General features: G+C 45.3%; 1 protein-coding gene and 1 long non-coding RNA gene across 2 annotated transcripts in view; one reads left to right on the top strand and one right to left on the bottom strand.

Moving 5' to 3' along the window:
* Window positions 1-367: 367 nt before the first annotated feature.
* Window positions 368-2,325, bottom strand: LOC148683644 (uncharacterized). Its single transcript, XR_015946872.1, has 3 exons — window positions 2,210-2,325; window positions 1,474-1,586; window positions 368-1,357 (listed from the first exon to the last, which is right to left on the bottom strand). It is a non-coding gene; the product is annotated as an uncharacterized LOC148683644 (long non-coding RNA).
* A 4,009-nt stretch (window positions 2,326-6,334) lies between these two features.
* Window positions 6,335-13,108, top strand: part of RHCG (Rh family C glycoprotein) — a 33,868-nt gene continuing 27,094 nt past the window's right edge. The window contains exon 1 of the mRNA XM_035131747.3: window positions 6,335-6,624. Within this exon, the coding sequence (XP_034987638.3) occupies window positions 6,432-6,624 (193 nt within the window). The 5' untranslated portion in view covers window positions 6,335-6,431. The remainder of the gene's footprint in view (window positions 6,625-13,108) is intronic.

The raw sequence follows: 13,108 nt of genomic DNA on the forward strand, positions 1-13,108 counted from the left end.
CCATGTCAAAAGCTCTTCACTCTACCCCCATGAGCTGTTACTTTGCTCTCTTAATAGGGCAGTGCTTATTTTTCCTTTTTGTCCCTCCCAGAACACATGCAGGGACCATTGCCCCCCCAGATGTTCCTGAACTACAACTCCCATCAGCCCCAGCAAGCATGGCCAGTGACCAGGAATGTTTGTAGTTGTCCATTTTACCCTTGTGCAGTAGTAGGCTGCCTTCCACACACACTCCCAAACCCAGGCAAGCAAGAGTTCAAGGACATGTTCCAGTCAGGCAAAAACACTTGAGGAGGGTGTGAAGCAGTGACAGTGAGGAGTTTTGCCTAATCTGAGGGCCTAATAATAATAATAATAACAACAACAACATCAATAATAATTTATTATTTATACCCTGCGTGTCTGGCTGGGTTTCCCCAGCCATTCTGGGTGGCTCCCAACAGAGGAATAAAAACAGAATAAAACTTCAAACATTAAAAACTTCCCTAAACAGGGCTGCCTTCAGATGTCTTCTAAAAGTCAGGTAGTTGTTTATTTCCTTGACATCTGGTGGGAGGGCACCACTACCAAGAAGGCCCTCTGCCTGGTGCCCTGTAACCTCACATTTCTCAGAGAGGGAACCTCCAGATGGCCCTCGGTGCGGGACCTCAGTGTCCGGGCTGAATGATGGGGGTGGAGACGCTCCTTCGGATGTACTGGGCTGAGGCCATTGAGGGCTTTAAAGGTTAGCACCAACACTTTGAATTGTACTCAGAAACATACTGGGATGTAGGTCTTTCAGGACCAGTGCTATATGGTCTTGGTAGCCACTCCTAGTCACCAGTCTAGCTGCCGTATTCTGGATTAGTTGCAGTTTCCTGTTTACCTTCAAAGGTAGCCCCATGTAGAGCGCGTTGCAGTAGTCCAAGCGGGAGATTAACCAGGGCATGCACCACTCTGGTGAGGCGGTCTGCGCGCAGGTAGGGTCTCAGCCTGCGTACCAGATGGAGCTGGTAGACAGATGCAGTTCACCCCTGGGTGTGAGGTGCCCTGCCATACCATCCAAGTGTCCAGATTTTCCAGGGACAGTCCTGGAATTATGAAAGCCATCCCAGCTTCTGATTTTATCCAGGAATTTATCCCCCGCCAGTGCCACCGCTGCCAAGCTCGGGGGGGGGGGAGGATGAGCTGGCGCTTGTCCCAAGCAATGGCGGTGGTGGCAGTGCCAACTGTGAGCAAACATCCCCTTGCCTCTTCATTGCCTCTCCATGGCTGTCGCTGCTGGCCTCCTCCCTTGGGCAGCTTGTAGAGGGCCTGTGTACTGTGTCCCGTTGGTGTTGCCGTGGTGATGCTCACCTTTCTTCAGATAGGAAATGCTCTGTAAGGGGCGGAGAGGAGAGAAAAAAGTTGGGGGAGATTGAGAAATGCCCCAATTTTCATCTGAGGAATGTTGGAGGGTATGCAATGAACCGTGTACACCAGGGTGAGACAAACCTTGGAAAGGAGATTATGGTATTCCACATCCCAGGGGCCACCACAGAGAAGATCCTTTTATGACCTGCTGCCCCACAAACTTGTTTTTAATTAAGGGAAAGTTGACACGTGTCCTTTATTCAAGAATAAAGGGGAGAGAGAGAGAGAGAGAGAGAGAGATTATGCTCATATCCAGGGATACAACTTGATCAGTGGCAGATTTATGTATAAACTATACAAGCTATAGCTTAGGGCCCCACCCTCTTGGGGCCCCCAAAAAAATTAAAGAAAAAAAACCTGGATGTACATTTCCAAAATATAAAATAAGAAACAAATAAAATAAAACCTACATACAGAAATAGTGTTTTGTGTTGTATAGGCTCCTATGATGTAAGCAATGGGTCTTGCCTGCTCCCTAAAATATTACTGGTTTGCTCATTTCTATATATAGGGTGCCTACATTCTGCATGGACCTTTCAACAATTACTTTGATAAAATACATATTTTGTTATGTTCAGATGGCTTTAGATACCTATTAGGTCCATAAATTACCATATAACATATATTCAACACAAAAAACAGTGACAATTTGTTGTTGACAAAGTACAGCTGACAAAGTAATCTGTATTTTAATCAATTGCTTTTTATGTTTTATTGTAATTTTATTGGTGTGAGCCGCCCTGAGCCAGGTTTTGACTGGGGAGGGCGGGGTATAAATAAAAATTTATTATTATTATTATATAAAGGGCCCCATTACCTTCAGTAGCTTAGGGCCTCATCAAACCTAAATCTGGCCCTGAACTTGATAGTGGTTGATGACAGGGAGAAGTCCTGCACGCCAATCATCCGCAAAAGCCATGAACTGGGATGCCAAGGAAATGAAAAAGAAGCTATTCAAAAGTTGAACAAAGAGAAGGGAGTGCCAAAGGCTATCCTCGCCCAGGGCACCATGTGGTCTAGAGACAGCCATGGGTTTCTTCCTCTTCCTTACAAGTGAAGCAGTAAGCAACACGTTTTCCTTTAACCTCACCTTGATTGGCATTTGCATTGTCCCATCCCTGGGTGATACAATGCTTTCAAATGAAAACAATGTCAAGGTGTGTTTCAAAACACGGCGCACAGGGAAAATAAACCACTTGTCCCTTAGATGACTGTCCTTTCATGATGCCCAGCCTTCCCTTCCATTCATTCTACCAGGATCTCCTTAGAACCATTTCAAATTTCAGCTGTTCTGTTTCAACCTTTTCCAGCAGCGTTTGTCGTTCAGGGATGGGGGACCCTGTCGCCTTCTGGATGTTGTTGGAATCCAACTAGCCAACAATGGCTGACAACCGGGAAAGATAGGGGTTGTAGGATGCTTCCTACAAGACAGGAAGGACCGTCTTGAAGACAGGAGTGCCTGGCGTGCTCTGGTCCATGGGGTCACGAAGAGTCGGACACGACTAAACAACAACAGGATGCTTCCACAACATGCACAGCACACATGCTTCCCCCCACCCCCAAAATCAAGACTTTTTGCAATAAGGAAAGTGACAGGGAATATGTGGGACAACACCTGCTTGACACGGCGTTGTATAACTACCCTGTAAGGAAACCAGAAGGAAAGCTTGATAAAATGGCTGACATTGTCTAACCACTCTGCAAACCTAGGCAAACATATTGTGATGTCTTCTTCTTCTTCTTCTTCTTCTTCTTCTTCTTCTTCTTCTTCTTCTTCTTCTTCTTCTTCTTCTTCTTCTTCTTCTTCTTCCCCAACCATCTGGCTGGGTTTCCCCATAGGTTGTTGGGAAGAAAACAAAGCATCTGAAGATAGTGTTGCAAGTAATGACGGCGAACCTGTGGCCCTCCAGATATTGTTGGACTCCAACTCCCATCATGACCAATGGCCTGGGATGATGGGATTTGTAGTCCGACAAATATCCATATGGGTGTAGGTTCCCTTTCTGTGCTTTAGATGATGACCGGAATTATTATTCACAACCTACAAGATTTTTAAAAAAGAACAAAACAACAGCAACCACAGACCAATAACCCTCTCCCTCCACCCACTCCCATAAACACATTTAAAATAAGAGGAGCATTTTTGCCTGGCACCTAAAGGTGTATAATGAAGGCGCCAGCCGAACCTCCTTGGGGAGAGCATTCCACAAATGGGGAGTCGCTGCAGAAAAGCCTGTTTTCGTGTTGCCACCCTCCAGACCTCTTGTGGAGGGGGCACATGTGGGTGATGATTGCAGGTCAGTTCACCTGAGGAGAGGCAGTCCTTGAGGTATAGTGGCCCTGAGCCATTTAAGGCTTTATAGGTCAAAACCAGCCTTTTGAACCGGACCTGGAAACTAATTGGCAGCCAGTGCAGTTGGGCCGTGATTTTCAGCAGCCAACTGGGATCCTCACAGTGGGGTGAGAAATGGGAGAGAGGCTGTGTTTAGACTAGAGGAGAACCACTGGACCATGCAGGCAACTTCATGGTTTGGAAGACTGCCCACAAAGTTCTGATCCCAAAGACAGATAAGGTGAGAAATGGTGGAAAATAAGGCAAGGTGAGAGCGTATATTGCTTCAGTGGAAAATACTTGATTTAGTTCCCATGATGGGTGCAAACAAGGAAAGAAGGACTCTTTGCTTTCTTTCCAATGGAAAAAAAGTATTTGCTCGACTCGATCTCTGCCACCCTACAGATTTTTTGGGTTACAATTCTGATTGGCCACAGCTGGATGGTGACCGATGCAAAACAGACGCAGAGCAAGATCCCAGCCAGAGCTACATGAGCCCCAAATGGGATGAATGCAGTCTGGTGCCCATCGAGACTCGGTGGGGGGTGGGCAGAGAGAAAAAGAACCCAAGGGTAGTTGGAGCCAGAGCCAATGACAGGAAGAGCCAACTACTCTTACTTTAGCCTCTGCAGAGAGCTAGAATGACATTGACGACACTATGTCTAAAGAGGACTGGCTCCCTGGACTGGATGTAAGTTAGGAGACAGGCAGGCGGCCCCGAAAAAGCACAAGATTGTGGCCCTGAAAAAGCACTTTCTTTGGGGCCGCCCTGCTCTCACCGGGGAAAACGGGCTGTCCCAGTTTTTCCAGGACACTTGGAGGGGTGGCGCTGTGGTCTAAACCACTGAGCCTCTTGGACTTGCCGATCACAAGGTCAGCGGTTCAAATCCCCCCCGACGGGTTGAGCTCAAGTTGCTCTGTCCCAGCTCCCGCCAACCTAGCAGTTTGAAAGCACGCCTGTGCAAGTAGATAAAAAGGTGCCACTGTGGCGGGAAGGTAAACAGCATTTCTGTGCACTCTGGCTTCCATCCCGGTGTTCCGTTGTGGCAGAAGAGGTTTAGTCCTGCTGGCCACATGACCCGGAAAGTTGTCTGTGGACAAACGGCGGCTCCCTCGGCCTGAAAGCGAGATGAGCGCCACAACCCCATAGTCGCCTTTGACTGGACTTAACCGTCCAGGGGTCCTTTATCTTTTTACCTTTTTTACTGCTTTTGGCAAATGCTGAGGGCACATCTCTTTACTTTGGCCTTTGATACCTGAGATGTGTTTTTTGGAGAGGGAGAGGCACTTTTCCCTGTTACTGTAATTTGTTTTAACAGTTCTTAATCTTACATTTTTGTAACTTGCCCTGGGTGGTAAAGGTCAGATAATGCATTTAAAATAAAATAAATAAGAACAACAATAAGCAAAACAGCACTGTACTTGAGAACGACTGCCCAGGAGTCGATTACAACTTGCCCCCAGGTGAACGGCAACTTAAAAACCTGCATTAGTAGTTCTAATGGTGAGTACAAGTTAGATAACGGCTAACAATGTACACCGCAGTGCCCCACTGGCTGTTGGTTTTTTTTTTTACACCCAGTGACCAAGCCAGATGGTCTACATGCCATCCCCATAGAGACAACGGTGGACAAGTTCTGGAATGGCCTTCTGTGTTTCAAAGGTGGTTAGGAAAGAAAATGGGAGGAGGGAAGAGGTGAAAGGGAAGGGCAGCAATGGAGGAAGACCAAGAGGCCAGAAGAAGATAAGGTGAGCCTGCTGAATGGCCCATCTAGTCCAGGATCTTATTCTCACAGGTGCTAAGCAGATGCCTGTGGGAAACCAGCATATAGGACTCAAGCACAAGAGCACTCTCGCCTCCTGGGGGAAACCAAGCATAGCCACCTTATGCCATGACCTTCATGAATCTGACTCATCCACTTTTAAAGCCATCTAAGTTAGTGGTCATCACTGCCTCCTGTGGGAGAGAGTTCCACAGTTTAACTATGCACTGCATGAAGAAGTGCTTTCTTTGATCTGTCCTGAATCTTCGAACGTTCAGCTTCATTGCTGAGAGCAGCAAAAGGTAAGGGTTTTTAAATGACTGAATAAGAGAAGAAGAAGAAGAAGATACAACTCGCAAACTGAAACAGTCCACATGAGAACGTAGTGCAACAGGTACGGTTTCTAAGCAGAGTGCAAATGTAGATGAGATACATAGTGTGGCCATTTTCTTAGCTGTGATGGCACTGCGGCTGCCTCCCCGCACCAACACAAACTCAGCCGCTGTGTGTACCCCGCAGATAACCCTGGCTTATCAACCTCTAGCCCCTCCCACCTTAGGAGGCTGTGATGCTAATCATGGAATCCATCCAGCCATGATGCTGAATCTATTCATCTGTGATGCTGAGCACACAGAATGCACTCAGTTTCTTAATGAGGCCTGTCACATGTGCCTCACCCCTTTGTTTGTGGCTGGTTATATGAGAGAGTGCCCTGATCTATTAAGTGAGCTCTGAAATGGGACTGGTTGCCAGTGTCCTTGAGTGTCTGAAGTGATGACTGACAGCTGCACAGTCACACCCACATCTCCCCAGATGACATAAAATGAATGAACTTCCCCCAGCAGTTGGGACTGTAACTTTGCACTTCCCAGCTCACACACAGCTCCTCTTTCCTGACAACTTCACCAAACAAGCAGACAAATGATAAACTGATCGTGAGGACTATGATGGCGAGGAACACCGACATGCGCTGGCGGTTGCCACTGGTTTGCCTCCTCTGGGAGCTTGCCATGATCATCCTTTTTGGTGTCTTTGTGCGCTTCAACGCAGAATCTGACATAGCCGGCTGGGAGAAGATGAAGCAGGAGAAGAACATCACAAGCGACGCCGAGAATGACTTCTACTTCAGATACCCGTGTAAGTAATGCTGACATTTGGCCATTAACGTTCTGCGGCCTTTCCAGATTGTCAGGATTTTTTGAAGGAGGGGTTCTTACTGCATACCAGGAAATTTAGGTTTGGGCGACTGATGTGGATCTAAGCATTCTGTCACTCTGGTGCAGCATAGGCACTTGGTTAAAGAAAAGAAACAGGCTGTTTGCAGTTAGGAAAGTGACAGGAGAGTGGCGGTGTTCGAAAGTGAGGGGTGCACAAATGATTTAGCAGAAAGCTGCATAAAACCCCGCAAGCAAATCAGGATGAATGCTCATTGTTGTATAAACTTCCTGCAAACAAATCAGAATCAATGCTCAAGAAACACCAGGTATAAACTAGCCTCCATGTAAGTTTTGTGCAAGGGAATCAGGATGGCTACTCAGTAAACAGGTGGTCCAGTGGAGCCCAGTGGTTCTTAATTTCTCCCACTGGACCCCACCCATGGGGCACCATCTATATGTAGACCTTGGGACCCCAACCACTGCACACTTGATGTTGGCAAGCAGCCAAGAGGAAAGTGGTTAATTGGCAATCAAGATCCTGCACTGGTGAGGCAAGTTATCACAGAGGAATGATTTCGGTCCCAGGTCTGTTTATTTTCAGTGTTCTGGTCATGTACAGCCAGCCCTACCATTACACAAAGTGCCGTGGCTGTTTCAGGCAGCTGATCTTAGGTGCTGTGAAAGGGCAACAATGATCAACTATCTATTTTTTTATTGTATTTTGAGGCAGGGATTTTTCTCAGGCGCCAAAATACTGTATACCCTGACTCAGGGAGAGGTTTTCTGTTTTCTGTTCTGCTTCAGGCCAAAAAGAATTCCGGGCCAGTCCTAGCTTTAGGCAAGTTTCCTCCTCGCTTAGGGGAAGGGGTGGGCAGTGTGCTCGGGCATTCTGATACAGAAATAAGCTATTTCTAGCAGCAAAGACGTAGCTTTAATGCAGTTTTGAACAAAGGAGTCCTGATACAGGTTAAATACAGAGAGCAAAGCGTTTCCTGCAGGTGTGGGAAACCTCTATCTCTTCCCCTCGGATGTTGCTAGACTGCAACTCCCATCATCCTTGGTCCTTGGCCATGCTTGCTGGGGCTGATGGGAGATGTAGTTCAGCAACATCTGGAGGGCCAAAGGCTCACAGAATTGTAGAGTTGGAAGGGATCCCGTGGATCATCTAGTCCAACCCCCTGCAATGCAGGACTCTTTTTCCCTAACGTGGGGCTTGAACCAACAACCCTGAAATTAAGAGTCTTGTGCTTTACAGACTGAGCTATCCTCACACCTGATTTACGGAAGCATTCTGAGCCAGTGACCATCCTTGTGCTTATTCGGTCAAACAGTTGGTACGGTTAGGTTAGGTTAAACTGGAGACTTGATGTTCTTAGGGGATGGTGCTCTTTGGATGGGAGACCATGGTAAGCCCTCCCAACTGACTTTTGAGGGTCCTTCTGCTCCTTCTGCAGAAGTGGGAGCTAGACTCCTGCCCTGTAGGCATCACTGTAGCTAAGTGTGCATATTGGAAGGCAAGGGCAGCTTGGGAAAGGGATAGATGACGCTGCTCAGGGAAGCATCTCCTAAGTGCCATGGGAAGGCTTTGATGGTCTCCTCCCAGGAGGGATCATAACGTGAGAAGAGAATGCTTATGGGCATTAGAGCCAATGAGATGTTGAACTAGGATCAGACCTGAGAAACCAGGGTTCAAATCCTCACCTTGCCTCTCAGCTTAACCTATTGGTACTTAACAGGGTTGTTGTGTGGATTCAGGGGGGAAACCATGTACCCCACCTTGTGAGCTCCTGGGAGTAAAAAGTGGGATACAACAACAACAACAACAACAACAACAACAACAACAACAACAACAAAAAACACAGTGCTTTTCCCGCTTAAAAATGTTTAGGGGTACTCTCATTATCCTACTCATATTGAAATACTGTCCCTCAATGAGGCCAAACTTAGAATCACAAAATGTTTAGGGGTATGCATACCTCTGCATCCCCCCAGAGAAAAAGCACTAATAATAGTAGTAGTAGTAGTAGTAGTAGTAATAATAATAATAATAATAATTTACATATTTATATCTTGCTCATGTGGCTGGAAAATTTCCCCAGCCACTCTGGGCGGCTCCCAACAGAATATTTAAAACATGATAAAACATCAAACATTAAAAACCCCTAAACAGGGGTGCCTTCAGATGCCTTCCAAAAGTCAGATAGTTGTTTATTTCCTTGACATCTGATGGGAGGGCGCCACTACCAAGAAGGCCCTCTGCTTGGTTCCTTGTAACCTCACTTCTCGCAGTGAGGGAACCGCCAGAAGGCCCTCAGAGCTGGACCTCAGTGTCCAGGCTGAACGATGGGGGTGAAGACGCTCCTTCAGATATAAATGCAACTAACTAACTTACTAACTAAAACCAAGTTAAGAGGATGAGGTCACATCCACACTACATTTAAACCACATTTATAGCACTTCAACAGTCATGGCTTCCCCCTGAGAATTCTGGGAATTGTAGTTTGCTTGCCATTTCCCAGCCCCCTTTACAAATTCAGTTCTCATGATTCTTTGGGGGGAAGTTATGGGCTTTCAGTTTTGAGTGTGGATGGAGCCTAAGTCAAGTAAGAACCTCTATGGACAGCAGTGAGGAACCTCAAGCCTGAGGACCAAATGTGGCCCTCTAGGCATCTCTCTATGGCCCTCAAAACTCTCCCCATCCAGACCCCTCACTGATTGTACCATTCACTGGCTTTACCATTATGTCTAAATGGGATCCTATGAGGTATGTTGGGCTGAGGTGGTAGTTACTGTCCAAAGGTTATCCAATGACTTTTCATGGCCAAACACGCTTTCTTCTCAAGTGAATAGTCTGTTCAGGACACCATACTGGGCCTCCACAAGTTCTTCTACTTAAACAATCCTAGAGGCAACTGTAATAATAATAATAATAATAATAATAATAATAATAATAATAATAATAATAATATATTATTTATACTCCGTCCATCTGGCTGGGTTCCCCCAGCCACTCTGGGCGGCTCCCAACAGAATATTAAAACATGATAAAACGTCAAACATTAAAAACTTCCCTGGCAAAGGGGTTTTGGAATGCTGATTTTTCTCTCTCCCTTGTGCCATCATGTAGCAGCAATGCCCATCGGTATTCTACAGAGGACAGATGTGCCAATCTCTATGCAGAAGAATAAGTGGGCACAAATCTCAACATTCCTCCCCATCCTCCCAGCCAAAATGTGAAAACAGTTAACAAGATGAAACAAAGTAAAATGTGTTGCATTCGTGTAATGAAATTGCAATTTCCATGAACCAGCGGGAGAACCTTTCAAACTTCCAGGACACTCTGTAACTGACCTCAAGGTTGCCGGTCTGAAATAAAAGGATTACAAAGCAAGAATACAATAGGGGTGTTCATATTCAATGGGTTGCAATCCATGTGCCTGAGTACACAGACCCTGAGCTGTACACATGCACAGTTATTCACATGGAATGTTCACAAAGTGTACGGTCTGTGTACCTACATACACAAGCTGTACAAATCAATAAAGGTATACTCTTTCTCACAAACACTTGTACATGTGTAGAACCAGCATGTACCTGTGTTCAGTGCCAATACTGTCAATGTGAAACAAGAGAATTATAATTCATTGAGATAAAGGCTTTTAAAAACCACCCTGCATATATAATTTTGCATTACAGTATTATTTATATTAAAAATTGTATCCCACGTTTCAGAAAATTGGAAGGTGGACAAGCTAGTAGTTTGGAGTGGGATTTAAATCTCTGCATCAGCAGCAGCCAAATATGGAAATTGATTAAATGTGCAATCGATATATCCATGCCATACATTTAAAGCATGTGACTCTCCCCAAAGAATCCTGGGAACTGTAGTTCCCTGGGAACTGTAGACTATTGCTCTGTGTGGGGTAAACTACAGTTCCCAGGATTCTTTGGGGGGCAGCCATGGGCTTTAAATTTATGGTCTGTATTGATTACACTCTAATGGAGAATTGGTTTTGTATCATCTTAGCAGGCATGGCTCTCAAAAAATAAATAAATAAATCCTGTAGCTTGGTGGGGATGCTGAGAATTCTCTTATCAATCTGTATGCAACTCACACAGGACCACAGCTCTTAGAAATCCATGTGGGGAGAGAATGATGGTTTCACCAGTTTAAGCACTAAGAGGAAAGACCAGGGTGGTTTTTCAGAAGTTGCTGAACTACAACTCCCATCATTACCTGACCATTGGTCACGCTGGCCAAGGATGCTGGGAGTTGGAGTCCAACAACATCTGAAATGTCACAAGTTTCCTATTCTTGTCTCATAGCCTGGGTGCCTTAACATTGCCACATGTAAAGGGCAAGGGGGTGCGTGGGGATGAAATCCACAATGGTGCAATACTTGTGCGAAAAAAAAAAACTTCAAAAAGTCATCAACAAATGAGTAAGCTTCTGACTTCCACAGAACTCTTAATCTCTTACCAGAGAGTAAATCAATGGGCCTTCCTTGTCACGCATAGGATTGCACTGTCAGGCTCACTGAGTTCAGGTAAATGTGCATGGAAATGAATACTGAATTTGATTGGGCTGGGGTCAGCAAAACAAGATTTCCACTTGCACCAAAGGCTATGGTGCTTCTTTTGCCAATACCAAAAGGAATATCGTGGTCCCTTGGTAGAATAGGGAAGAACAGAGCAGAGAAAAACTGGCCACTGTTAGCAAGCCTGAAGATAAATCTTAGGCGGTGCAGCTATTCTCCACATATGCTGAACAACTTCATTATCGTAGAAACTGTCCATTTAAGTTTCTCAATTTTTTTCAAATCTTAAACCATAGCTGCCAAGTTTTCCCTTTTCTCGCAAGGAAGCCTATTCAGCATAAGGGGAAAACCCTTAAAATAAGGGATAACTTGGCAGCTATGCTTAAACTCAAGTTATCTGCAATTCCATAGCAGCTTGCAATTATTAAAAAATGCTGATGAAAATTTGTCAATGCTTTAGTACTAATTTCTCCTAATGATATGTTTTGGCAGGCAGTTTTGACCAACATACTCATTTGGGCAAGCAGAATGTGCTTTTTTTTTTACTAATATATGCATTTTTATGCACACCTCCCTCTAATATATGCAACTTGGTTGGAAAACTGCATTGCAAAATTCTGAAAAGCAGACCTTACAAAGGATAAATGTCTTTTATGTTCATGTATCGGTTAGAGAGGTGTGAATTGGGTAGTTTCACCTTAAATTGCAAAGGAAAGGAAATTCCTCTCCCATCCCTCTTTTGTAATGTCTGGAGCGCTTTCTCCGTTCTGTGCCCATCGCCCCTGAGCAGCCCATCCTCTCCATTCCGTCTCATCTTACCTGTCTTGGTTCTTGTGCCTGGTTCTTCCCTGTATACAACCATGTGGGGATGGAAGCTAATGGGTGTATCAGGGTGTGTGTTGTTTTGCCCGATTTGGATAGGTGCCAAACAGAGAGAAGGTGAAGCCAGACTCACTTCAAGCGGTATAGGCTGGAGGAGAAAAGCAGTCAGAGGATTGGGGAGAAACGGTGCGCTGCTTCTCAAGTTTCAAGGAGAGAATTACTACCACCCTTTCTCAAATACATGCAAACATGCATTATTATATGCACTAGTTCATGGCACCTCTTTTTATAGAAAAATAGCAGTGACTAGTAGTATTGTTGTTGGTCTTTGCAGCCCTGTGGATTCCACAGAATATGAAGGGACTGAATAGGAGTCATTAGATCTTTTGGTTGGGCCAACTAGTTTGCTTTAAAGTCAACTGGGCTAATTTGAAGGAGATTGGCAAGGACAGTGGTAGGCAATGTGGTGTCTTCGAGCTGTTGTGGACCGGAACTCCCATCATCCCTGATCATCGGCTGTGGCTGATGGGAGTTATAGTCCACACAACATCTGTAGGGCAGTATGTTAGCTTTTCCTGGGCAAGGATTTCTGACTCCCAGTTGTTTAACAGTAGCAACAACAAGCTGACTTTTTCCCATCTAAAGTAGGCTGCTGAACGGAAGAAAGATAACCAGGAGGGGAATTTTGTGTGAATGGACCGTAAGCTTAGTTCAGTTCTGGTACTGAAAACAAACTGCAAGTCTAAGCATCTGCTCAGAGGCACCCTGTTTTTTGAGGCCACACGCATTCAACACCATGTGCTGAAAACACATAGTTTCCCCTAAAGAACCCTGGGAACTGTAGTTTACCCTTCGGAGAGCTGCAGTTCCAAGTACTGTACCCTTGAAGGAAATGGCCTACATTTCCCAACGTTCCCTGGGAAGAGGGATTGATTTTTAAACCACTCTTGAGAATTGAAACTCTCGGCAGCCTTGAGCAAAGCTTCCTGTCCCAGGATTTTTTTTTTGAGAAGCTATGACTGCTTAAAGTGGTATGCTGTTGCTTTAAATGTATACTGCTGATGAGACCCTTACTTAATTTCAGCTGGGTATGATGTCACTGGA

Source organism: Zootoca vivipara, chromosome 13 (assembly GCF_965207765.1).
Source record: "Zootoca vivipara chromosome 13, rZooViv2.hap1.1, whole genome shotgun sequence".
NCBI lineage: Eukaryota > Metazoa > Chordata > Lepidosauria > Squamata > Lacertidae > Zootoca > Zootoca vivipara.